This window comes from Pan paniscus, chromosome 6, assembly GCF_029289425.2.
Source record: "Pan paniscus chromosome 6, NHGRI_mPanPan1-v2.0_pri, whole genome shotgun sequence".
Classification (NCBI taxonomy): Eukaryota; Metazoa; Chordata; class Mammalia; order Primates; family Hominidae; genus Pan; species Pan paniscus.
The window spans coordinates 117,253,722-117,278,271 of NC_073255.2; the positions used below are offsets into that span (position 1 = coordinate 117,253,722).

The following is a 24,550-nucleotide window of genomic DNA, read 5'->3' on the forward strand; positions in this document are numbered from 1 at the left end:
TTACGATAATGTCAAGTTTAATCTGCCAAATATACAAGTTGAATTTGTGGAGCATGTTTTGCCTGGGTGCCACACAGTAAACAGAGATTTCTTGAAATGATCAATGGGTAGGGTTGAAAATGGGCACTGGCCCTAGCCAGGTGAGTAGGAACCGGGCAGGGAAGGGCAGAGAGGTGAGGCCCTGAGGTCAGTCAGACAGGACTGACCAGGGACAAGCCATGACCCTCGAGGACCCAGGGGCACAGGCTCCCAGATGACAGCCCCTCTCTGAATGAGCACCCAGGCAACACAGTCCGGGGCTGGGTGTAGCAAACCTGTCAGCAGCTGCCTCCTGGGACAACCACCCCCTTACATGCTATCTATCTACCAGACAAATGAAAGCTCTTCTTACCCCATCTCCCAGGCACCCCCCAGCAAGGGCTCTGAATTCTAAAAACAGCAAAAACATTCAAATGGTTACATATGAAATGCTGTCCTGCATCTTTCTGTCTCAAAGATAGCAGCTACCCCTCCCCCAGCCCCCCCCCACATCCCCCAAACAATTTCTGTGCCAAGATGAAGAGGAGGCCCCAGGCCATGGGGGGGCTCCTGGCCATGAGGGGCTGTTGCAGCGGCGCCAGGGCACAGGGTGGGCGAGACACAGCAGAGGTCCTGGCAGCGCGGCCCAGGTCCCCGGCATCTCCTCCCACGGGTCGCGGTTACTTATTCAGGGAGAGTGACTGCATTCGTTTTCCTGACAATGTGGCATCGTCTTTTGCTGAGGGGTGGGAGAAGGGCAGGGGTTAAAACAAAGCAACCCCCCACCCCCTCCCAACACACGTGCCAGAACCCTAGAACTTCAGGTCTGAAAGGCTGCAGAAAACATTCTGTGCAACAGAGAAGAGCCGAGGCGTGGGAGAGGATTTCTGCTGCAGCTGTAACCCCGGGCCCCCCGACATTCCCGACATGCTTCAGTGGCCAGACCACCTTATAGAAAGCTGTTCCTTCCACAAAGCCCCGCCAACACACACTCTTGTGGACAAACGGAAACTTCTCACCCCACCTCCCAGCAGAACCCTGTAATTCTAACCTCCCTCCACGGGTTCTGAAGTCTAAAATTTAAACATTCCAACAGTTACATGTGAAGTCCTTTCCTGCTTGGGGTTTGTGAAGCAGGGTTGAATGGGAAGTTGGGATCACTGGATTTCTGGTGTGGGTGACAATGTCCCTGGGCAATTGGTTTCCCCTTTCCAGGCCTGCTTCCTCATGGTCTGGTGAGGAGGCAGGACAGATGGACATGTAGGGGCTCTCACAGACCCCCGGGAGATGGAAGGTTGCAAGTTGAATGCTCCTATAAACTGGACCAACTCCCATAGCCACCCTGGCCTAGAGGAACCTCCACCATCTCTGGCCTGCCTGGAGGGGAGAGCACAGGAAAAGGGATGCCTGGGCTGGATGTCAAGCCAGTCTGCACTGCTGTGTATCCAGCTCACCCTCCCAAGCCCTGCAGATGGACAGCGGTGACCTCAGGCATCTCTCCTGGGTTCCCAAGGCACCAGAAACCTTAGTGGGACCTGTGAGCCTCAGGCAAGGTCTGTACTAGGGGCATGGTTTCCTGTGACCTCCCGCTGTTGGGAGCAGAAGTGACTGTCCACCTACTGTGGACGGTGCTCTGCTGAGACTTCCACCTACATCCGACCCCATGATGTCGCTGGACCCTCCTGGTTCCCGAGGGAGTGGCAGGCACAGGGAGGGTGGGCCTCTCCTGAACGACCTCCTAGGCAGCAGTCACTCCTCACCTCATTGTCACCTCGCGGACAACGACACGAGTTCAGTGCTTTGTGGCTGGCCCAGGACCAGAGTTGGGGCCTGTCCCTGCGTGCGCAGCCCAGCCCTTACCTTTCCTTTCCTCTTCCTTCTTCCGGGCAGCCTCCTCCCGCTGTTTCCGGATGATGGCCAGCCGGGCCAGGTCAGCCTTGGCTTGCTCTGTCTTCCCGGCCAAGTGCATTTTCATGTAACGCTCTTTTGCCTTCTGCTTCTCAATCTCTTCTCTGTGTGGATAAAATGGTGTCACGGGGACATCTTTCCTACCACTGTTTGCCAAACTGGACGGGAGTCAGAATAAAGGCCAAGGATTCGGCCTAGGGCCGAGGTGGAAGGGGTGCTCTGGCTGTGAGTCCCTGCCTCCATGAACCCCCTGCTTGGTGGACGTTCACCAAGCAAGTGAGCAGGAGGGAGAGGCCCAGGGAGAAAACATCTGCGATGTCCAGAAAGCCTCAGCGGGAAAGGGGACAATGTCCAGCTACAACAGGGAGGGGAGGATGCCTGAGGGCTTCATGATCAGGCTCTGGTGGCCATGGAGAGAAGGGGGACCAGGCCAAGAGTGTTCCAGAGAAGATGACCAGGAGGATGAAAGCAGTGGGGACCACATCCTACAAGAAAGGAAGGGCTGGGCATGGTGGCTCAGGCCTGTAATCCCAGCACTCTGGGAGGCCAAGACAAGAGGATCACTTGAGGCTGTAAGTTTGAGACCTGCCTGGGCAATATAGCAAGACTCTGTACAAAATAGAAAATTTAAAAATTAGCCAGGTGTGGTGGCACACATGGCTAAGGCAGCATGGCTCCCAGCTACATGGGAGGCTGAGGCAGGCGGATTGCTTGAGCCCAGAAGTTCAAGGCTGCAGTGAGCTACAATTGCACCACTGTACTCCAGCCTGGGTGACAGAGTGAAATCCTATCTCTAAAAAATACAAACAAAAAAAGGAATGAAGAAGTGGAGGAAGCAGCCACAGGGCATAGGATGAGGACCACAGTGGGAAACAGACACACCCAGTCTCAGGTCAACACCACATGGCCCATTCTTAGAGCAGCTCAGATGTGCACGGTGCTGCCCCCCAAGGGGACAGCCCCCATCAGTAGGGAGATGGGAATAATTGCTGGGCTCCCATGGGACAAAGTGTCAGGAATGAACCCCCTAAGTAGAGTCAGTGGTGAGGGTCATTAGCTTCCTTTTGAGGATCTTCCCAAGCTTGAGATTCTGAACTGGAGTGGATGCCCTTCAGGATGAGATCGGAGGGCCTATTTGCACTGGGTTCCTGGAAGAGCCAAGTGTTGGAGGAGGGGAGGGCCCTGCCTGGCAGGAGGCTGGGAGAGAGACTTGGCCTCCCAGAGGCCTTCAAGGTACACAGAACTGGGGAGTAATGAGAAACCAGGCATGGGAGCTAGCTAGAGGGGAGGGAGAGGGACTCCCAAGTGGGAAGAGCAGATGCCTCACTACAGAGCTGAGGAGATAATACCTGGCGAACCGCAGATCCTAGCTCAGGAGGGATGTGCCACACTCAGAAGCCTCTAAGCTGAGCCTCAGGAATGATGACTAAGGCAGCCCAAAGACTCTGCAGGGCCCTTCAGTGAAAGCAAAATGCCAGGCAGGGTGTCTCTGCAACCCCAAAGGACAGAGGGAGGGAGCAACAGGATCCCTTTTACTGGAGAGAACACTGATGCCCAGAAAGGGCACAGCCTTATCGAAGGCTGCACAGCTGCCAATGGCAGAATACCACAGTGGCAGAACACGCAGGTTGCTGGGTTTTTGAAGTCAATGCCAAGAGGAAGCTACTGAAGGGGGACAGAAGGGTCCTTAGCAGCTGCAATCACACCCAAGCTCATGGCCTTCCCCACGAGGCTTTCACAGACACACCCCTCAGCCATTATCCTAAATGCCCAGTCAGGAGAGAAACCAGCAGGCTTCAACCTCTTGTAAGGCCCTTGAGGTCACCTGGTGGCTGCCAAAAGTCAGGGCACCAGTCAAGGACTGATCCTGTGCCAGGCACTTCAGTACATGATCTTGATCCTCATACGACTCTTGAGGAAGATATTTACAGCTTCATTTTCACACAGGACTTGCAGAGGCCTGGGACAGCTGGCTGAGCTGCGCTGGGCTGGACTGCCTTCTGGCCGGCACAGGCTCGCAGCCCCCTTCCAGTCCCCATGGCCACGACATTACAGATGGATGCAGGTCAGGAATGGTCAGATCAGTGGGGTAAGGGAAGTCTCCCCAGGGTGTGGTGCTCTGAAGAGGGGAATGGAGGGCAACCCTCTGTATCCTGCACCATTACCTCAAGTGTTATGCTCAGGTCTGAGCCTGTTGTCCTATTTCCCCTGATATCATGTATCAATTGGTGAAAACAAATTCTGTGTGGCTTTTTAAAGGATACTGGAGGGCCATTGGGGAATGAGACAGAAATAAACAGCCACAGCTCCCAGCCACCTGGGGACCTTAGCATCCCACAGGCCAACTGCTAGCCTGTATTCCCCGTGACACAAGGCCCAGCCAGTGATGTTACCGTTCTCTCCTCGAAAGCTCCTTTGGCCCGTCCAGATCCAGTTGTGTGACCTTTTTGGTTGTCTGTGCCACCCGGTTGGGGTTCTCGATGTCGATGAGCCCTTCAACGCCTTTGCGCTTTTGCTAGAACAGGGCAAGAAGCTGGTTGTTGGAGTTCAGGTCCTGTGGAGCCCCTGAGGGCCACTCCTGCCATCTCTCAACAGCCCATCTGGATGAGGACAAACTCCTGCTCCACCCCAGCCCACGTAGTGCTCAGCCCAAGTCTCACAGTGGGTATAGCTCTCTGGAGCATCTTCATCAGCCTGGGAAGAGCCCACAGAACGGCTGCTCGGGGTCGAATAACTTGCCCAAGTCAACCAGGAAGTAGGTGGTAGATGAGAGGTGCGCCCTACCCCGACTTGCAAGCACTCACACAGCAATACTCCCCTACTTCAAGCTTGGCTTCCAAAAGCAGTTTTCCATGGAATCCCATGCCTGATTCTTCTTGCAAAAAGCGCTGGGCTGGAATCCCCAGGGCAGGGTGGGACAAGTGTGTGCTGTCATGACCAATTCCAATTCCCACCCACCTTAGCTGATGGACTGGACTTGTAACCCAAGAATGAGCTACTGGATCACACACTCTACAGGTTTGGGACGCTGGCCCAAAAACCTGGAATCTGCACCTTCCACCTCCCCTGCAGAAGTTCCAGAAGAAGGGAGTGTGTTCTCAATGCAGCAGGTTTGGTCAAAGTTTCAGGCCCTGTCAATTCCATCAATTCTCCTTAAGGGGGCAGAGAGACAGCTTCCACTCCACAGAGCTCCCTCCACACACTTCCAGTCCAGCTGCACACTTACACCTCCACTCAGATGCCTGGCACTGTAAACTTAACATGTCCAAGACAGAACTCGAGATTCATCCTTTACCCAACCGGACCCTCCCTGCAATCCTAAGCATATCCTTGATTCGTCGTTCCTTCAGCAACCCCCAAATACAGCTTAAATTTGTCCACTCTTCTCCACTGCCATTGTCACCATCCTAGGGCAAGCCATGATTTTTTTTCTTTTGAGACGGAGTTTCGCTCTTCTTGCCCAGGCTGGAGGGCAATGGCACAATCTCGGCTCACCACAACCTCGGTCTCCTGGGTTCAAGCGATTCTCCTGCCTCAGCCTGAGTATTTGGGATTACAGGCATGAATCACCACCCCCGACTAATTTTGTATTTTTAGTAGAGACAGGTTTTCTCCATGTTGGTCAGGCTGGTCTCGAAATCTCGACCTCAGGTGATCCGCCCGCCTTGGCCTCCCAAAGTGCTGGGATTACAGGTGTGAGCCACCACACCTGGCCCAGGATTTCTGATCTGAACACTGCTCTTACTCTCAACATCCTATCATTCACTCTCCATGAAGAAGCTAAAATAATCTTTTTTTTTTTTTTTTTTTGAGACGGAGTCTCACTCTGTCGCCCAGGCTGGAGTGCAGTGGCATAGTCTTGGCTCACTGCACTCCGCCTCCCGGGTTCACGCCATTCTCCTGCCTCAGCCTCCCGAGTAGCTGGGACTACAGGCGCCTGCCACCACACCTGGCTAATTTTGTATTTTTAGTAGAGACGGGGTTTCACTGTGTTAGCCAGGATGGTCTCGATCTCCTGACCTTGTGATCCACCCACCTTGGCTTCCCAAAGTAAAATAATCTTTTAAAAGCATATCTGGAGGCCGGGCGCAGTGGCTCACGCCTGTAATCCCAGCCCTTTGAGAGGCCAAGGCAGAGGCAGATCACGAGGTCAGGAGATTGAGACCATCCTGGCTGACATGGTGAAACACTACCTCTACGGTAGTCCCAGCTATTTGGAAGGCTGAGGCAGAAGAATGGCCTGAACCCGGGAGGCGGAGCTTGCAGTGAGCCGAGATCACGCCACTGCACTCCAGCCTGGGCAACAGAGAGACTCCATCTCCCCAAAAAAAAAAAAAAAAAAAGCATATCTGGTCATGTCTCTCAATCCCTTCAAGGCCTCCCCCAGCTGCCACTACCTACCATAAAGAAACCCCATGCCAGGCATGGTGGCTCATGCTGCTGCAATCTCAACACCTCAGGAGGGTGAAGTGGGAGGATTACTTGAGCCCAGGAGTTGGAGACCACCTGGGCAATATAGTGAGATCCCTATCTCTACAAAAAATTTAAAAATTAGGTAGATGTGGTGGCGTGTGCCTTTGGTCCCAGCTACTTGGAAGGCTGAGGCTGCGGTGCTTCACTGCAGCTTCACTCCACTCCAGCCTGGGTGACAGAACGAGACCCTGTCTCAAAAAAAAAACCAAAAAAACAAAAAGGGGCTGGGCTAGTGGCTCACGCTTATAATCCCAGCACTTTGGGAGGCTGATGCGGGTGGATCACGAGGTCAGGAGATGGAGACCATTCTGGCTAACACAGTGAAACCCTGTCTCTACTAAAAATACAAAAAATTAGCCCGGCGTGGTGGCAGGCGCCTATAGTCCCAGCTACTCAGGAGGCTGGGGCAGAAGCGCTTGAACCTGGGAGGCGGAAGTTGCAGTGAGCTGAGATCGTGCCACTGCACTCCAGCCTCAGTGACAAAGCGACACTTCATCTCAAAAAAAAAGAAAGAAAAGAAACGCCAACCCCTTCAACAGCTACACAGGAGGTGCCCTTGCCAATTCTCCTCCTGCATCTGGACCACTCCGCTCCTTACCCACTAACTCACAGCTACACTGGCCCCCTTCTGGTCCTTGAACATGCCCAGCTTATTCCCACCACAGGACCTTTGCACGTGCTAATCCAGTTTCTCAATTGTTCTGCACGCCAATTTTCACATAGCTGGCTGCATCTTGTTTTTTCAGATCTCAGTTTATAAGTTGCTTCACCACCACAACACTTTTCAAAGTCCCCTCAATCACAGTCTGTTTTGTTAGTAACACTTCTCATTACTTGAAATGACACTGTCTGTTTACTTCTTTGTTGTATCTCCCGTAGAGTGTAAACCCTCAAGAGCAAGGACGTTGTCTGCATCTACCTTTGGGACTAGTACTAAACGGTCACTCAACGTTTGTTTGTTGAATGAATGAGTCCAGGCTCTAGGCCCTCAAAAGACTCAGTACCTGGTAGTCATCTTCTTCATCCTCACTCTCATCTGAGTCTAGAGATTTCTTCTCCTTTTTGGGGTCACCTGCAGCCCCATCTCCACCTTCTTTTTGCTCCTCTTCTTCCTGTTTCAGAAATGGACAACCTGCAGAATCAAAAATGCAAAACAAATCCCCAAGACTGTGACCCTATCACCCCCCAGACTGTGGATCTTGAGAAATCAAGCCTCTGGAAGGCTGGAACCAAGGATGACAAGGGTCCTACTGTGACCCTGGCCCCCAGGGAATGGGACCTGGGCCAGACACAGGCAGCCTATGCACTTAGCACCACAGCTTAGAGGCCATTCCCATAGTCCAGGAAGCCCCTCACACAGCCGCCGAAGGCCCTGCTCCCCTTCCTAACGCAACCACCTCAGCAGCCAGGGTGAGAAGCTTATTTCCTGGGGTCAGAAGGACTCAGCCACCAGGCTGAAAACCACCATCCTACTCAGCTCCCACCTGCCGCATGCAGCTGCCAAATCATGCTGGCATTCCCAGGTGAGTCCTCTCCGCACTCCACTCCCACTCCATGGCAAGCCATCCCCCGACCCACCCACACAGGTGACCTCCTGCACCAGCTCCCCAGAACAACACCTCGGAAGGCTGCTTCCCTCCACCTTTCTTGCCTTCCCACCAAAAATGTCCCTTATAGAAACCTCATGTCCCTTCACCTCTTGGCACCTGCCCACACATTCTCCATGTCCTGCTCAGCTGCTGGCTCCCCCAAGGACCCCTCCCAGACCCCACAGCTGGATGTGGCCTTTCCCTTCTTGAGACTCCTGGGGTACGTCACAGCTGTGTACCCATCTGGCCCTGACTGCTCCCTTAGGCCCTTGATCCAGGCATCAATCTAATGATATGGTAAGATGCAGATGCTGACGATGGGAATGTATTCTATTTCCTAACGGTGGCCTGGACAATGTACTATGGGAGCAGAGGAGAGGGAACTACTAAATCAGCTCTGGCTGGAGGTGAGGCGTGAGTCACAGAGGAGGAGAGGCTAAACAACGTCTCCAGGGATGGAGAGCATGCTGATGCTGGGGGTGTGGGAAGGCAGGGCATATGTCATGTGCAGTGTGGCACATCATCCTGTGTGGCTGCAGCAGACAAGCAGGGGTGCTGGGAGCTCGAGCTGTGAATGGACAGGGCCTGCAGGAGGGAGATCCTCCTGAAAGTAGGTGCACAAGACCAAGAACAGGGCCCCACTAAGGCAGCTGCTGCAGAGCAGCCACAGTTCTTTCTAACCCATCCAGGCAGAGGATGCCCACGCCCCGACTGTCATTGGTTGTTCTGAGACTCACACCTGGGGCTCACTGCCCGCCCGACCCCCCCGTGCTGGCTTGTCCCTGCGAATGGGTAGTCCTTGCCTGGCCTCTCTATGAACCAAATTGGCAGAGCGCCACCCTGGGCCACTGGCGTGGCCTGGACAGGCACGTACTCACCCTGGCCTTCTGCTTCTCAGCCTGCAGCTGCGCGTCGATCTCCTCAGGGCTTGTATACTGCCTCGCCCGGCCTTTGTGGCCTCCCTTTCTTCCTGCAGAGACCCGCAGTTTGGGTGAGCGGAAGCAGCTGCCTTGACTGCTCTGACCCCCAGAGGGCTGTGTCCTGCTTGGAGTGCTCTCATCAGAGGCCTCACCTACCCCTCACCCAGCACCACCCAAACCGACACCTCCGCCACCCTCATGTGTTCAAAGGCACGCAGGAAGCAACTCGTGACCATCTGATGCATCACCAAACTGTGTACTAAATGCTGGCTCCTACACAGAAGACCGGAGGGGAGAACATGGCGGACGGTGCACTGCAGTGACTTGCTACATCCCCTGGTCCCTTACAATCCAAGCATAGTGGACTCAGATGCAACCACAGAAACATGTACCACTTACATCCCTGCCATCACTATAAGGGCTTTTTACGCAATGTTCTGTCACAGCCAGGGGCACTTTTTTTTTTTTCTTTTTTTGAGACGGAGTCTCGCTCTGTCACCCAAGCTGGAGTGCAGTGGCGCAATCTCGGCTCACCGCAACCTCCACCACCCTGGTTGAAGCGATTCTCCTGCCTCAGCCTCCCGAGTAGCTGGGACTACAGGCGTGCGCCACTATGCCCAGCTTATTTATTTATTTTTAGTAGAGATGGGGTTTAACCATGTTGGTTGGCTAGAATGGTCTTGATCTCTTGACCTCGTGATCTGCCCACCTCAGCCTCCCAAAGTGCTGGGATTACAGGTGTGAGCCACCGCGCCCAGCCAGCCAGGGGCACAGTTGATCCTCGGAACAAACCTATGGTACAGGAGTGATAGCTGGTCCCATTTCATAGACCAGGAGACTTAGACCAAAGCAGACTGCGAAACACCACGAAGTTTAGAGTCCAACTCCCAGGTTCTACGCTTACTGGCTTGATGACTTTGGGCAGGTATTTAACCTCTCAGTCTCAGTTTCCTCATCTGTGTCCCTACCTTACAGGGTTGTCACAAAGATAGATGAATTAATCAATATACAGAAAGCTGCTGGAACAGTGCCTGCTACTGAATAAGCACTACAAAAATGTTCGCTAATATCCAGGCACAGTGGCTGATGCCTGTAATCCCAGCACTTTGGGAGGCCAAGGCGGGCAGATCACTTGAGGCCAGTTCAAGACCAGCCTGGTCAACATGGTGAAACCCCCTCACTACTAAAAATACAAAAATTAGCTGGGCATGGTGTCACATGTTTGTAATCCCAGCTACTTGGGAGGCTGTGACAGGAGAATCGCTTGAACCCAGGAGGCAGAGGTTGCAGTAGCCGAGATTGAGCCACCGCACTCCAGCCTGGGCCACAGAGCGAGACTCCGTCTCAAAAAAATAAAAAAATCGCTGATTGTTACTTTTCCCTCTAATCTAGTATTTGGTGGAAAAACAACAACAAAAGCACCACTGAGCACATATGCAATTTACTGCAGATGTCGGAAACACAATAAAATACCTTGTGTTCACCTTAGTAGTATGGCAAAAAAGAGAATACTTAAGGGATAAAAAAGAAACCCAAACCTACAGGCAAAAACTTTGTGCTTAGACTAAGAAATGACTGGCAAAGTACAGATGAAAACAAACCTGACTACACAGTCTAAAAGTTAAAAATGTGACTAGCAGTTAAAGTGTCAGTTTTATAGTCTGACCCTCTTCAGCCAGAACACCAGGCTGACCCTTGCTTAAGCCATCAGCCAGTTTTAAAGCAAGGTGGCATCCCCCTCTGCTGGTCCCCAAGTATGCAGGGGTGGCTGTGGCCTCAACTTCCACACAGGAAGCTGAGGCCCACCTGATTCCCATAGTCTGTCTCTGTGAGCAGAGACTCTGTAATCAGCCAGAGTTGCTCTGCACTCCAGAGGCGGTAGCAGAGATACTGGCCTCCTCTGATGCCTTACAGCAGCTGCAAAGCCATAATTGGGCTGCTACAGATCACACCACCCATTTTTAATGACTACCTAGGTTCCCAGGGGTGTCTAAGTCTATGCTTATTAAAGTCCTATTGTGAGAGAGCAAGTTTGCCAAGAAAAAAACCAACACCCTTTCTTGCTCTCTTAATACACCAGGCAACAGTAACAACTCAAAATTGATTACTATAGGCTCTCCTCTCATGCACTTGGCTATGGGACCCTGACCTTAGCTTGGTCCACAGTAATTTTATAGTAGACTCTTCAAGACTTTAAAAAACGATTTGCACTTAACATAATGGAAACAAGCGTTGGTCCTTTGCTCTTAGGGAGTTTGATACTTTTAACACCTTCACGGTTTTTTGTGGTTTTCAGATTAACCCAAGAAAATGTAAACCTTGTCTACCCCAAAAAGCTTTTCACAAGCCCAAAGACCATTTAGCTATGAATTCATATTTAAGGTTTTATCGTTGTAACCTCCAACCTTTACCCAAAGTATCCATTAAGTAAAACTTCGGAGGGAGGATGGCTCATTCAGCAACCTCCTTTTACAGATGAAGGGACTGGGGAACAATAGCAGAGAGACTTTTCCAGCCACAGAATAAATCAGTAGAGAGCTAGGTTTAAACACATTTAGCTCTGTCATGCCCAATTATCTCTGGAGTCAGGAAGCGATTTAGGTTTGAAAACGCTCCAGGCAGATGTTTCTGTGGGTTGAGTGCATTAACCAATATAACACATGAGCTACCAATATAAATATATTTGTTCTGTGCCAGGAGATGGCCAGGCACTTTATGAGCGCTATAATTTTACCACCCCGGCCCCAATTCACCAAGCTAAGGATTAGCCCAGTGTTTCAGATGAGGAAGAGGTTAACTTGTTCAGGGCCACAGAATTAGACGTGACATAGCTGGGATTCAAACTGGGGACTATCGATTCTAAAGGGGGAAACAGGATAGAGAACGGGCTAGAAGATAGAGGACGGGCTACAATGGACTGGGCAGTCATGAACCTACTTACAAGACCAAGAGCTGGCAAAGCCTTAAAAATAAGAATAGTTATTGCTTCACTGGGCACTTTTAACAACTGCCTGGCACTGTACTGCGCACTCCACGTGGATTACCTAGTTGAAGCCTCCCAACAGTACTAAGAGGTAGGTACAATTGTTATTCCCATTGGCAAATGAGAAAACGGAGACACAGGAGGTGGAGCGACCGGCTCAAAGGAACACACCGAGCCGCTACCGAACGGGGGAGTCGAAACCAGGTCTGGAAGGCTCATGGGCATCTCCTTAAGTCCTCCTAGGCAGGCCTGGCTGAACCGAAGCCAGAAAAGGCCCACGTTTTACGGGAGAGGCGGGCGGGCCCGGCACAAGCGCGGGACGCGGTGACTCAGTTCCTAGCCAGCCAAAGAGTGGGATAAATTCCAGAACCCCTAGACCCGGAGAAGCGCATCCTAGATCCGGCTTTCTAGGCCGGCGAGGACCCAGAGCTTCCGAAACTCCTCAGACCACTGACGGAGTGACTCTGGGACACCACAGTCCTCAGTTTCCCCATCGGGACAATTGGGCGTCGAGGCCCAGGCCTGGCTCTCAGCCGCTGCGGACAGCCTCCCTCTGCGCTGCTCTCAGAGACGCGCACGGGCTGAGGGGACAGCAGAAGCCGGACCTGGGCCGCCCCTCCAGGCCTGCGGGCAACGCGCACCCGCCCCTCACCTCCTTTAGGCATTGCGGCTCCGGCGGCTGCGGCGGCGGCGGCGGCGCCTCGAACTGACACCGGAACCGGAAATAGCTTGGGCTCGACTTCTTCCTCCTGGGCCAGCCGCCGCCGCCGCTTCAGTGGCCGCAGTGGCCGCAAGGACCCGGACCTCAGGGAGGCCTCCGCACGAAGTCGGACCGTCCTGCGCGCCGCCTAAGTCCAGGCTTGCCCGTCTGCTGCCAGGCAACAACGCCCCCAGTCTCTCCGTTCGGGAAGACGCGTGGCCCTGCCTGCCACCCACCGGAAGTGAGGGCAAATGGCAACAGCGGCTCTGGAATTCTATACAGGCATTGCTGAGGACACCTAAGATGACGCAATCTCCGCGCGGGGGGGGGGGCGGGGCTCCGCAAGGACCTCATGCCTTAGAGATCGCCTGAAGAGCGGAAGCCTTCAGTCGAGAAGCAGCTACCCAAGGTCCAGGAGGTTCTGGTATGTGTTTTTCCTCTGTTCTCGATTACCTTGGCAACGGCTGAGGCGGGAGACCGGTGGTCTGCACCGTCCTGGAGGGAGATATGAGTGGCTGGACTCTCAGCCAGCCACTGGGATGTGTTCGGGCTTTGGACCTTGAGGCCGGAGAGAGCTCCCGAGAGGAGGCGGCGCCACGTTCGTTCTTCTGAGGGGACGGTAGATTTGGGGGTTTTCCTCTAGGATTCTCGCGCCGTTTCCTCTGGTAGGAACGTCTTCTGTGTTCTGATTGTTTTTCTAAGCTGGGTTCAGATGCTGTCCTTTTTATGAGTTTTCCCTACAATCCTGCACTATCTTCCTTCGCTCCCCCTCGCCTCCTTCCCCTAGCGCCCCAATCTCTCTTAATCCTCCTGGCACATCTTTCTTCTCGATCTGATTACCTCCTACCTCCTCTTTCTCCTCGATCTGGTTACCGCCTACCATTTTCACCTCCGGGAGGCCTCTTCTGACTTCCAGGCTGGATCAGGGCCCTCGAATTTCCCTGGGTCATAGAAAAGCGATCATTCTCTTGTCACAGACTATGCGCCTTGGGGCCGAGACCAGAATTCACCTATTTCTAGCTTCAGCGTAGGGGAGACTAGTGCGAAGACCACTGATTTGGGAGTCAGGAGCCCTCCAGAGTCAGGCTTTGCAAATTCTCAGCTGTGTGACCCTGATTCTACCTTATAGAGTTTGATTCCTCCTCTATATGGTTGTTTTAGAGAGTTCATGAGAGGAGGCTCTGTGGGCGGGGGCGGGGGGGGGTTTGTAAAGTGTCAGTACAGAAGGGAGTGACTGAATGAATTTGAGAGAGATGAATCTGTTATGCTGAAAGGTAAATACTTAACCTGGGTTCTCTCTGGCAGCAAGGGAATGCTGTGTGGTTTGAAAAACGCTTTGCTATTTAGATTGGGATCGGCCTCTTGTATGGGAACTACCTGACTTTATGTAATACGTTGTTTGGTGTGAAAGAGACCTTGGCAATCAGCCAATCCACTGCCCTCATTTTACAGAAGAAACAGGACCAGAGAGGGAAGGTGACCTGAAAGTCACAGAATAATTTTTTAGAGCTGAACAAGAATCCAAGCCTGCAACTGCAGAGACGAGAGATCTTTCTGCTGTCTATACTCTTGGAAAGCACATCCTAAGGTACTTTGATTTTACAGTCATCTTTCCCTTTTTATTTTATGTTTTGTTTTGTTTTGTTTGTTATTGAGACATGGTCTCACTCCGTCACTTAGGCTGGAGTGCAGTAGTGTGAACATGGCTAACTGAAGACTTTCAACCTCCTGGGCTCAAGTGATCCTCTTGCCTCAGCCTTCCGTGTAGCTCAGACCACAGGCACCCACCACCATGCTCAGTTAATTTTTTTGATTTTTTTTTTTTTTTTGGTAGAGATAGGGTTTCACCTCATTGCTCAGACTGGTCTCAAATTCCTGGGCTCAAGTGATCCTCCCATCTCAGCCTCCCAAGGTGCTGGCCAAGACCAGAATTACAGGCATGAGCCACCGTGCCTGACCTTCCATCTTTGCCTTTTTAAATACTCACCCCCATGGCTCCCCGAGTCACAGCCCTCCTTATACTCTATTGTAATTGCTTTTTCTCTTGTCTGTCTCTTTGCTAAAATGTCACCTTCTAAGGGGCAAAGGCTTAACTTTTGTTCTGTGTTCCCAACATCCAGTATAGGGTTAAGCTTTTAGTTGAAGTTAGCTAATGACAACAGCAAATGTCTCTTAGGCACACATTATACACCAGGCATGATAGATACAATTATAATGAAGTCTTTGCAATGACCACATAAGGTAGCTTCCATTATCCCCATTTTACAGATGAGGAAACAGAGGCTTAGGAAGGTTAAGTACCTTTCTGAAGATCACAGCGGGTAAGTAGCAGAGCCAGGATTTGAACACAGTCTGGGTGCTGAGCCCTGTCCCATAGCTGTGACCCTATGCTGACTCAAGGAAGTCAGCCTGTACCAAAATAATGGCTGGCAAAGGCCTTTGGGGATTTGAGACTCAGAAACCAATTCATTTTTTTTCCCCCAGATCTTTGCAGATTATCCTGTGGAAGGAAAATGCCTAAAGTCAAAAGAAGCCGGAAAGCACCCCCAGATGGCTGGGAGTTGATTGAGCCAACACTGGATGAATTAGATCAAAAGATGAGAGAAGGTGAGTAGGGGAGTTCCTGTCTGGGTAGGCTGGGTCCAAGGGTCACAGGCTTAGATGCCCCCAGGGGACAGGCATAAATGCAAATATAAAAAGAGAGTGGTCTACTAACACTGACATGTTGTGTTTGCTTATGAACTTGGGGAAATACTGTAAGTGCCCGAAAATAAGATAACATTAATGAAAAGGTCCTCAGAAAAGGTGTTTTTTTTGTTTTTGTTTTTGCCAACTCGAATATAAAAGGTTATGAAATATAGATCAAATAGTCTACCTATAGTTATTTACTATTTTGGTTAGATATATATTTAAAATCATACAAAACATATTTACTTGGAAGTGCTATTCCTTTTCAGTATCATCGATTAGTCTTTGCCGCATCTGTTTTCTGTCACTTCCTTGTAAATGGCATGTGATCCTGCTTTGTGAACCCGTGTCCTATGCTGTCTTTGGAAATTTTATCTGAAGCCACAAGCATCTGTTGGCCTTATATGATCACAGTGTGGCCACTTACCAATTGACTTTTTTATTTTTATTTTTTGAGTTGGAGTCTTGCTCTGTCTTCCAGGCTGCAGTGCAGTGGCGTGATCTCAGCTCACTGCAACCTCTGCCTCCCGTGTTCAAGTGATTTTCCTGCCTCTCAGCCTCTCGAGTAATTTGGATTACAGGCATGCGCCACCATGCCCGGCTAATTTTTGTATTTTTAGTAGAGATGGGGTTTCTCCATGTTGGCCAGGCTGGTCTCGAACTCCTGGCCTCAAGTGATCCACCCACCTCGGCCTCCCAAAGTGATGGGATTACAGGTATGAGCCACTACACCCAGCTGAAGTTACTTTTTAAAGTAGCTTTTGAAATGCTTGCTTGTAACTAACCTAATCATGGTTATTATGAGGTCGTACCTCCAGCAGTAATTACTAAATTAAATCAATGTTAAATTACTTTGCCCCTTTTTAAAAAAACTGTTGGTACCAGATAACTTCTATTAAATACTCAGTACTTGTTTTGCAGTTTAGATTTGGATGGGCCTATTGCAGTAATCACGGTCATTTTGGGCTGAGAGATTTCTTCCCGAAACAGCTCTTTATCAAAATAAAGGAAATGGGAGCATGCTGGAATAGAAGAGATTTTGCGAGTCCTTGAAAGTAAATTCATCTTCTAAAGGGTGACTTTTGAGGGAAGGAGGAACCCTACTTTGTGTTTAGATATTCTTTACCTCCAGACAGAAGTATTCTTTGTTCTGTTTTTCTTCTTTTTGTTTTTGTTTTGAGACAAGGTCTCACTTTGTTGCCCAGGCTGGAGTGCAGTGGTTCAATCACAGCTCACTGAAGCCTCCACCTCCCAGGCTCAGGTGTTCCTCCCACCTCAGCCTCCCAGGCAGCTGGGACTACAGGCATCCACTACCACGCTTGGCTAAGTTTTCTTTTCTTTTTTTTCTTTTCTTTTTTTTTTTTTTTTTTTGAGACGGAGTCTCGCTCTGTCACCCAGGCTGGAGTGCAGTGGCGTGATCTCAGCTCACTGCAAGCTCCGCCTCCCAGGTCCACGCCATTCTCCTGCCTCAGCCTCTGGAGTAGCTGGGACTACAGGCGCCCACCACCATGCCCAGCTAATTTTTTTTTTTTTTTTTTTTTGTATTTTTAGTAGAGACGGGGTTTCACCATGTTAGCCAGGATGGTCTCGATCGCCTGACCTTGTGATCCACCTGCCTCAGCCTCCCAAAGTGCTAGGATTACAAGCATGAGCCACCGCGCCCGACCAACGCTTGGCTAATTTTTTGTAGAGATGGGGGTGTGTTAGTCCATTTTCATGCTACTGATAGACATACCTGAGACTGGGCAATTTACGAAAGAACGAGATTTAATGGACTTACCGTTCCATGTGGTTGGAGAGGCCTCACCATCATGGCAGAGGCCAAGGAGGAGCAAGTCACGTCTTAACATGTGTACCTGCTGAATCTTTACTACCTGCTTTTCTGCTTGGATCACAGCATTCTGTTTGTTGAGCTGAATTGTAATTCCTAGGTAATAGAATGGCTTAAAAGCTGGAGACAGGGAGGGATAGTCTTCTTGACCACTCTTCGCCCTTCTGTTCTTCCCTAAAAACTGAGGAGGTCATAGACAAAGATGAACTTGTGACTGCTAAGAGAGAGAGAACTGCCTTGCGGCAAGTATGAGCGCCACCTGATCCTGCGTGTGTTGAAGGAGCAGCTTCTGCTGTGGCCACTTCCCTCGGAACCTGTAGACTGGTCTAGTTTATTTAGCTTTTCCTCAGCCCTAAAGGACTTTGGCTGGGAGATGAAATTAGAGGTGCCTTCAAGATGATTAGGATGCCCATCTGTGGGCCTAGAATTATCTTGATTAATTATTACGCTGTAGAAATAGATCTGAAAGCATAGGGACCAAGGTTGGTTTTTTGGCTTTTTTTTGTTTGTTTTGTTTTTTTTTGAGACAGGGTCATCTGTCATCCAGGCTGGAGTGCAGTGGCACAATGTCAGCTAACTGCAACCTCTGCTTCCCAGGTTCAAGCACTTCTCGTGCCTCAGCCTCCCGAGTAACTGGGATTACAGGCATGTGCCACCATGCCCAGATAATTTTTGTATTTTCAGTAGAGACAGTGTTTTGCCCTGTTGGCCAGGGTGTTCTCGAACTCCTGACCTCAAGTGATCCACCCACCTCGGCCTCCAAAAGTGCTGGGATTACAGGCATGAGCCACTGTGCCCAGCCGGGACCAACCTTTTAACAGAAGTTACCATTGAATGTCTTTAAAAATCTATGTTTTCTAATTCTGTAATTAAAAAGACTTTTTTTCTTGTCACATGGGTAATGTGCCAACGTTGTGACAAGGTTTGAGAGTGGCATGTCTCACACATGGATGTGAACACCCAATCACACTCATGAATTACAAAAGGATCCAAAAATAGACATTTTTAATTTAAAACAATTATGTTTAAATTACTTAGCTTATTTTTTATTTTTTATTTTTTTTTGAGACGGAATCTCACACTGTTGCCCACGCTGGAGTGCAGTGGTGCGATCTTGGCTCACTGCAACCTGTACCTCCCGAGTTCAGGCAATTCTCCTGCCTCAGCCTCTTGAGAAGCTGGGATTACAAGCGTGCACTACCACGCCTGGCTAATTTTTTAATTTTTAGTAGTGATGGGGTTTCACCACGTTGGTCAGGCTGATCTCGATCTCCTGACCTCGTGGTCCGCCCACCTTGGCCTCCCAAAATGCCCGGCAGCTTATTCTGTTTTTAAATAACAGCTTTATTGAGATATTAATCATATACTGTAAAAGTGAACCTGTTAAATTATCCAATTAAGGGGTTTTTAGTATATTCACAAAGTTGTACGACCATTGCCACAGTTAGTTTGATGTTTCAAGGTTCATCTGTGTTGTAGAATATATCAGTACTTACTTCATTCCCTTTTTTTTCTTTTTTTGAGACGGGAGTCTCGCTTTGTTGCCTAGGCTGGAGTGCAGTGGTGTGATCTCAGCTCACTGCATCCTCCGCCTCTGGGTTCAAACGATTCTCCCACCTCAGCCTCCCAAGTAGGTGGGATTACAGGCATGCGCCACCATGCCCTGCTAATTCTTTGTATTTTTAGTAGAGATGGGGTTTCACCATGTTGACCAGGCTGGTCTCAGACTCCTGACCTGAAGTGATCTGCCCATCTCAGCCTCCCAAAGTGCTGGGATTACAGGTGTGAGCCACCGAGTCCGGCCAGCCCTGTTTAACTTCTTGAGGAGCCACCTAACTCTTCTGCAGTGGCTCCACCATTTTACATTCCCACCAGGAACGTAGGAGAGTTCCAATTTCTCCACATTCTTCCCAACACTTGTTATTGTGCCATAATTTTGATTATAGTCATCTGTAGGGTCCAGCCCCACAGGGTCGGTGGGTTTCTCCCCGTGTGTGGAGACGAGAGAGCGTAGAAATAAAGACACAAGACAGAGATAAAAGACAGCTGGGCCTGGGAATCCCACCAAGACGTGGAGACCAGTAGTGGCCCCAAATGCCAGGCTGCACTGATATTTATTGGATACAAGACAAAGGGGCAGGATAAGGAGTGTGAACCATCTCCAATGATAGGTAAGGCCACATGGGTCACATGTCCACTGGACAGCGGGCCCTTCCCTGCCTGGCACTGAGGCAGAGAGAGAGAGACAGCTTATGCCATTATTTCTGCTTATCAGAGACTTTTAGTACTTTCACTAATTTGCTATTGTTATCTAAAAGGCAGAGCCAGGTGTACAGGATGGAACATGAAGGCGGACTAGGAGCGTGACCACCGAAGCACAGCATCACAGGGAGATAGTTAGGCCTCTGGATAACTGCGGGCGGGCCTGACTGATGTCAGGCCCTCCACAAGAGGTGGAGGAGTAGAGTCTTCTCTAAACTCCCCCGGGGAAAGGGAGATTCCCTTTCCCGGTCTGCTAAGTAGCGGGTGTTTTTCCTTGACACTAACGCTACTGCTAGACCAAGGTCCGCTTGGCAACGGGCATCTTCCCAGATGCTGGCGTTACCGCTAGACCAAGGAGCCCTCTGGTGGCCCTGTCCGGGCATAACAGAAGGCTTGCACTCGTTTTCTGGTCAGTTCTCACTATGTCCCCTCAGCTCCCATCTCTGTATAGCCTGGTGTTTCCTAGGTTATGATTGTTGAGCGAGGATTATTATAATATTGGAATAAAGAGTAATTGCTACAAACTAATGATTAATGATATTCATATATAATCATATCTAAGATCTATATCTAGTATAACTATTCTTATTTTATTTATTTTATTATACTGGAACAGCTCGTGCCCTCGGTTTCTTGCCTCGGCATCTGGGTGGCTTGCTACCCACAGCCATCCTAGTGGGTATAAAGTGGTATTTATTCATTATCAGTAGTTACTTACAAAAAGAAAATCCTGCGCAGACCGACCCTATTCCCCCAAACACACTGTTTCTCCCCAGCTGAAACAGAACCGCATGAGGGAAAGAGGAAAGTGGAATCTCTGTGGCCCATCTTCAGGATCCACCACCAGAAAACCCGCTACATCTTCGACCTCTTTTACAAGCGGAAAGCCATCAGCAGAGGTAATTAGTCAGTCTCTCTTGGACTTTGAAGCTCGCGTCACTTTTGGAGTTACTGAACTAACCACAATCCTTATTCTCGCAACCTGTGCAAGTCATGGTTTTTCTTACCACGAAAATTAGGGGGAGCCAACGTTGGCTGAGTTTTGTGTGTGTGTTTTTTGTTTGTTTTGAGATGGAGTCTCACTCTGTCACCCAGGCTGGAGTGCAGTGGCGCAATCTTGGCTCACTGCAAGCTCCACTTCCTGGGTTCAAGCGATTCTCCTGTCTCAGCTCCCAAGTAGCTGGGATTACAGGCACCTGCCACCACACCTGGCCAATTTTTGTATTTTTAGTAAAGATGGGGTTTCACCATATTGGTCAGGCTGATCTTGAACTCCTGACCTCAGGTGATTCACCCGACTCGGTCTCCCAAAGTGCTGGAATTATAGGCGTGGTCCACCGCTCTTGGCTTTTTTTTTCCTTTTTCTTTTCTTTTTTTTTTTTTTTGAAACAGGGTCTTGCTCTGTTCCACAGGCTGGAGTGCAGTGGTGCAATGATGGCTCACTGCAGCCTCAACCTTCTGGGCTCAAGGGATCCTCTCACCTCAACCTCCTGAGTAGCTGTGACTACAGGTGTGCACCACCACACCCAGCTAATTTTTAAATTTTTTGTAGAGATGGGCCCTTGGCCCAGGCTGGTTTCTTAACTCAAGTGATCCTCTGGCGTTGGCTTCCAAAAGTGCTGGGATTACAGGTGTGAGGCACCTTGCCTGGCCTAAGTACTTTTTTTTTTGTTCCTCCTCCAAGGACTGTCCCGTTGCAATACTGAATGCCTTTTTTTTTTTTTTGAGATGGAGTTTCGCTGTCACCCAGGCTGGAGTCCAGTGGCACGACCTCAGGTCACTACAACCTCCGCCTCCTGGGTTCAAGTGATTCTCCTGCCTCAGCCTCCTAAGTAGCTGGGATTACAGCTGCTACCACGCCCGAGTAATTTTTGTATTTTTAGTAGAGACGGGGTTTTACCATGTTGGCCGGGCTGGTCCCGAACTCCTGACCTCAGGTGATCCGCCTGCCTCGGCCTCCCAAAGTGCTGGGATTACAGGCGTGAGCCACTGCACCCGGCCTGAATGCTCTTTTTGATCAAGGGTGGGGAAGATTTTTAGACCATGGCCTGATGCTCTTTCCCCATCTTTTTGACAGAACTCTATGAATATTGTATTAAAGAAGGCTATGCAGACAAAAACCTGATTGCAAAATGGAAAAAGCAAGGATATGAGAACTTGTGCTGCCTGCGGTGCATTCAGACACGGGACACCAACTTCGGGACGAACTGCATCTGCCGCGTGCCCAAAAGCAAGCTGGAAGTGGTAATGTCTGACACTCAAGCTTGGTGTTGTTTTCAGCTCAAAATTCTGCCTTAGTCGACTGCAAGGGATCTTATGTTATTTGGTTGGGCTGGAATGTCGTTTTGTCCCTGGATGTCCTGCTGGCTCTCCCTCATGGGAGTGGGTCCCTGTATTCAGGAATCCATGTGAGGCAGCGTGTGGCTGTGTGTTTGTTAGGTCTGGGGTCAATCTCAACTCCACTTTTGGGCAAATTACTGAACCCCTTTCCTCACTTAGGAAATGGTGGTGAGGAGCCCTAATCCCAAGGTGGTGGCAGGGTGACATCAGGGAAGGACAACCAGTGAGTTCCTGTCCCTTTCAGTCCTCACAGTGATACTTTAACATTACCATCACTATCTTTCCCGCCCCCCCAAGACGGAGTCTTGCTCTGTCGCCCAGGCTGGAGTGCAGTGACGCCATCTTGGCTCACTGCAACCTCCACCTCCCGGGTTCAAGAGGTTCTCCTGCCTCATCTTCCTGAGTAGCTGGGACTACAGGCATGCACCACCACGCCTGGCTAATTTTGTATTTTTAGTAGAGACGGGGTTTCTCAATGTTGCTCAGGCTGGTCTCGAACTCCCGACCTCAGGTGATCCACCCGCCTCAGCCTCCCAAAGTGCCGGGATTACAGGCATGAGCTACTGCGCCCAGCCCACTGTTTCTTCTTTCAGAACTTTCTGTTCCAAGCACCACTCCTAGGCCAGGCGCCTCAGGAGTGGTGCTGAGGGACAGGAGCTGAGCTCCATCCGGTTCCAAGCCCCTCTGAAAGGCAGCTGTGGCCCGAGGCAGAGTCACAGCAGTGGCCGCTCAGTGCAGCCCCTCAGCACAGTTGTTGGCCCCACCGCCCATCTGCCAGCCTGGCCTTCTTTTCCCCAGCTCCACACAGGGGCCTCTTCACATGAGTCCCCTTTATGCTGCAGTGAGACTGACGATGGAGAGCTGTGGCTGGATGCTGAGGACTTGAGTACTGAGCAGTGGGGGCGAGCAAGGGCCGCCTCCCCGACGGAAGACTGGGGTGTTGGTTTTCTGATGGAGGCAGGGACGGGTGGCAGAGTGGCAGAAGCCCCCCTCCTCTGAGTGCCCAGATTCCACAAGGAGTCCAGGTCAGGGGCTGGTGGGCTGGGGTGCTGCTTCAGCCCTGTGGCCAAAACAGCCTGCTGTAGACTTAGCTGGGTTTCACCAGAGGATCCTGTTTACTTCAACAGGATCTTGCTCCTCCAAAAAAAGAACTTGAAAAAGTAAAATAAACACAAGCCACCGTTCTAGGGCTTTCTGGCTGGCCAAGTGTTGGGCCGCACCAGGCCTGGGGGACAAGACCCTTCTTTCTGGGGGGCTCTGGGCCAGAAGGGTGTGACTCAAGTGCATAGTCTCCTGCCCTCTTCCCCCACCAGAGTGTACCAGCCCAGAGGCCCCCCTGAAGTCCCCAAACAGTAGCAGAGCCACCTCTGCTCATCGCAGGGTCTGTCATGCTCACTTAGCAGAATAACGAGACTCATTCACACCGATTTCTTTTTCTTGATTGGCAAACATGTGTTGGATTTGCAGAACATATTATAAATAGACATACAGATGTAATCAACAGCAGCTGGTTCTACCTTCATGAGGGAGCCAAATTTTCCCTGTCCAGAGCTGTCAAGGAAGGGTTTCTGAGGTGTGTCCCTATATGGCATGGCGGCAGGTCCTTCGTAGGAGGGTTGCCACGTATGTGAGTGTGCAGGGGCGAGCGTGGCGCAGTGGCATCGTCTCACTGTCCTCCTCTGTTGCAGGGCCGCATCATCGAGTGCACACACTGTGGCTGTCGTGGCTGCTCTGGCTGAGGCTGGCGCGCTCCACCCTGGACTCTGGACTTCGCAGGTTCCTGCCTGTCACGCCACCCCCTTCCTGGGAGCAGCGAGCAGTGCCCCAGGCCCGAGTTGGAGCACGGTCTCTATGGGGAAGGCTTCGCTGTCTATCAGCTGTGATTTGTAAAAATAAAATCTTTAAACCTCTCGAGCCCCACGTCTCTTCTTTCAGAGCATCAGCCTATGGAACCCGGCGGGGCGGCCCAGGCCCCAGGGACCAGATGCCCCAGCCCCCTTGTGGTGTGCGAGGTGACACACAAAGGTAGCTGGAGCTGGAAGTCCCGTGAAGGTGACACGCAAAGGTGGCTGGAGCTGCACTTGGACCTGCTGGGAGCACAGGCACCTTGGGCCTAGTGTGTGTCCTCACCAACACCCGTGACACGCTGCGGCTGTTCCTCAGGGCCTGGCTCTTCCCCCAGGCAGGAGGTGACACCAGCTCACTTGTCCTGGGGCTCCCACAGAGCACTGGGGGCCGAGCACATTGTTCCAGCTGTGCTCCCATCACCTGCCCCCAAGGGCACATCCGTCATCAGCCTCCTTGCCGGTGTCCTGGTCCCCCTGGGGCTTGGTCCGGAACTTCTGCCAGGGGTGCGGGGTTTCCTCTGCGGGCATCACTGTCAGCCACTGCTTGTAATAGGCTCGGAAGCCGTCAATCTTCTCCAGGTAGGTGTTCTTCCCTTGGTACTAGAATTAGAAAAGCGAGGCTAGAATCACTCCTGTTACCTACAGCTAATCCCAAACCTCGGCAGCTGGCTCAGGCCTCAGGGAAGCTGGTGGCTGCCATTTTCCCTTCCGGTGGCTGCAGAGGACAGGGCAGAAAAGCTGTGAACGCGCACTATGGGACTAGCTTACTTCAGAGAAACAGGTCCCCGCTGGGTACCCTGGGGCAGGCCCAGAGCCATCTGCCCAACGGCGTTCTTCCCAAATAGGCACCACTGTGCTCCTCCATCCGCAGTTGCCACCCCAGGCCCCCAAGCCAGAATCACTGGGTCCCACGAGCTCTGCCTCCACAGCCTGCCAAGCCCCTCCCCCTCAAAGGCACCTCCCTCTGACCATCATCTCAACACTGCCAAGA

General features: G+C 51.1%; 3 protein-coding genes and 1 non-coding gene across 13 annotated transcripts in view; 1 reads left to right on the top strand and 3 right to left on the bottom strand.

Annotated features, from left to right (window-relative positions):
- On the bottom strand, positions 1-12,675 carry PDAP1 (PDGFA associated protein 1). 2 transcript variants are annotated; one of them, XM_003815723.3, is made up of 6 exons: positions 12,544-12,675; positions 8,867-8,958; positions 7,404-7,511; positions 4,320-4,441; positions 1,879-2,030; positions 1-757 (listed from the first exon to the last, which is right to left on the bottom strand). In XM_003815723.3, exons 1-6 carry the CDS (start codon positions 12,554-12,556, stop codon positions 699-701), a joined length of 546 nt encoding a protein of 181 aa, XP_003815771.1. In that variant the 5' UTR covers positions 12,557-12,675; the 3' UTR covers positions 1-698. The 2 variants fall into 2 exon arrangements, with proteins under 2 accessions (XP_003815771.1, XP_063462066.1); XM_063605996.1 differs by having other exon boundaries at positions 1-2,030.
- BUD31 (BUD31 homolog) lies at positions 12,603-23,626 on the top strand. Of its 7 annotated transcripts, none has more exons than XM_003815732.5 (6): positions 12,603-13,015; positions 14,044-14,179; positions 15,076-15,198; positions 20,149-20,271; positions 21,450-21,616; positions 23,401-23,626. In XM_003815732.5, exons 3-6 carry the CDS (start codon positions 15,105-15,107, stop codon positions 23,449-23,451), a joined length of 435 nt encoding a protein of 144 aa, XP_003815780.1. In that variant the 5' UTR covers positions 12,603-13,015; positions 14,044-14,179; positions 15,076-15,104; the 3' UTR covers positions 23,452-23,626. The 7 variants fall into 7 exon arrangements, with proteins under 7 accessions (XP_003815780.1, XP_034820414.1, XP_008966943.1 ...); XM_034964523.3 differs by having other exon boundaries at positions 12,643-13,015; positions 14,047-14,179; XM_003815731.5 differs by having other exon boundaries at positions 12,978-13,256.
- On the bottom strand, positions 17,999-18,099 carry LOC112440601 (small nucleolar RNA U13). Its single transcript, XR_003028626.2, has one exon. It is a non-coding gene; the product is annotated as a small nucleolar RNA U13 (small nucleolar RNA).
- The window catches only part of PTCD1 (pentatricopeptide repeat domain 1), a 19,546-nt gene continuing 18,135 nt past the window's right edge, over positions 23,140-24,550 (bottom strand). For 2 of the 3 annotated variants that reach the window (XM_055115168.2, XM_003815705.5), the window contains one exon: positions 23,140-24,159. In XM_055115168.2, coding sequence (XP_054971143.1) covers positions 23,977-24,159 — 183 coding nt within the window. In that variant the 3' untranslated portion in view covers positions 23,140-23,976. The remainder of the gene's footprint in view (positions 24,160-24,550) is intronic. The other variant, XR_010112632.1, reaches the window with a different exon arrangement.

What these genes read in the sequence shown, in the direction of transcription:
- BUD31 (XM_008968695.5), top strand. Translation starts at nt 15,105, where the DNA reads ATGCCTAAAGTCAAAAGAAGCCGGAAAGCACCCCCAGATGGCTGGGAG. An exon ending in AGATCAAAAGATGAGAGAAG is followed by an intron (nt 15,199 to 20,148) that starts GTGAGTAGGGGA and finishes GTTTCTCCCCAG; the next exon opens with CTGAAACAGAACCGCATGAG. An exon ending in GCGGAAAGCCATCAGCAGAG is followed by an intron (nt 20,272 to 21,449) that starts GTAATTAGTCAG and finishes TCTTTTTGACAG; the next exon opens with AACTCTATGAATATTGTATT.
- PDAP1 (XM_063605996.1), bottom strand. An exon ending in ATGAAGAAGATGACTACCAG is followed by an intron (nt 4,442 to 7,403) that starts GTACTGAGTCTT and finishes GCCCTGTTCTAG; the next exon opens with CAAAAGCGCAAAGGCGTTGA. An exon ending in GAGCTTTCGAGGAGAGAACG is followed by an intron (nt 2,031 to 4,319) that starts GTAACATCACTG and finishes TTATCCACACAG; the next exon opens with AGAAGAGATTGAGAAGCAGA.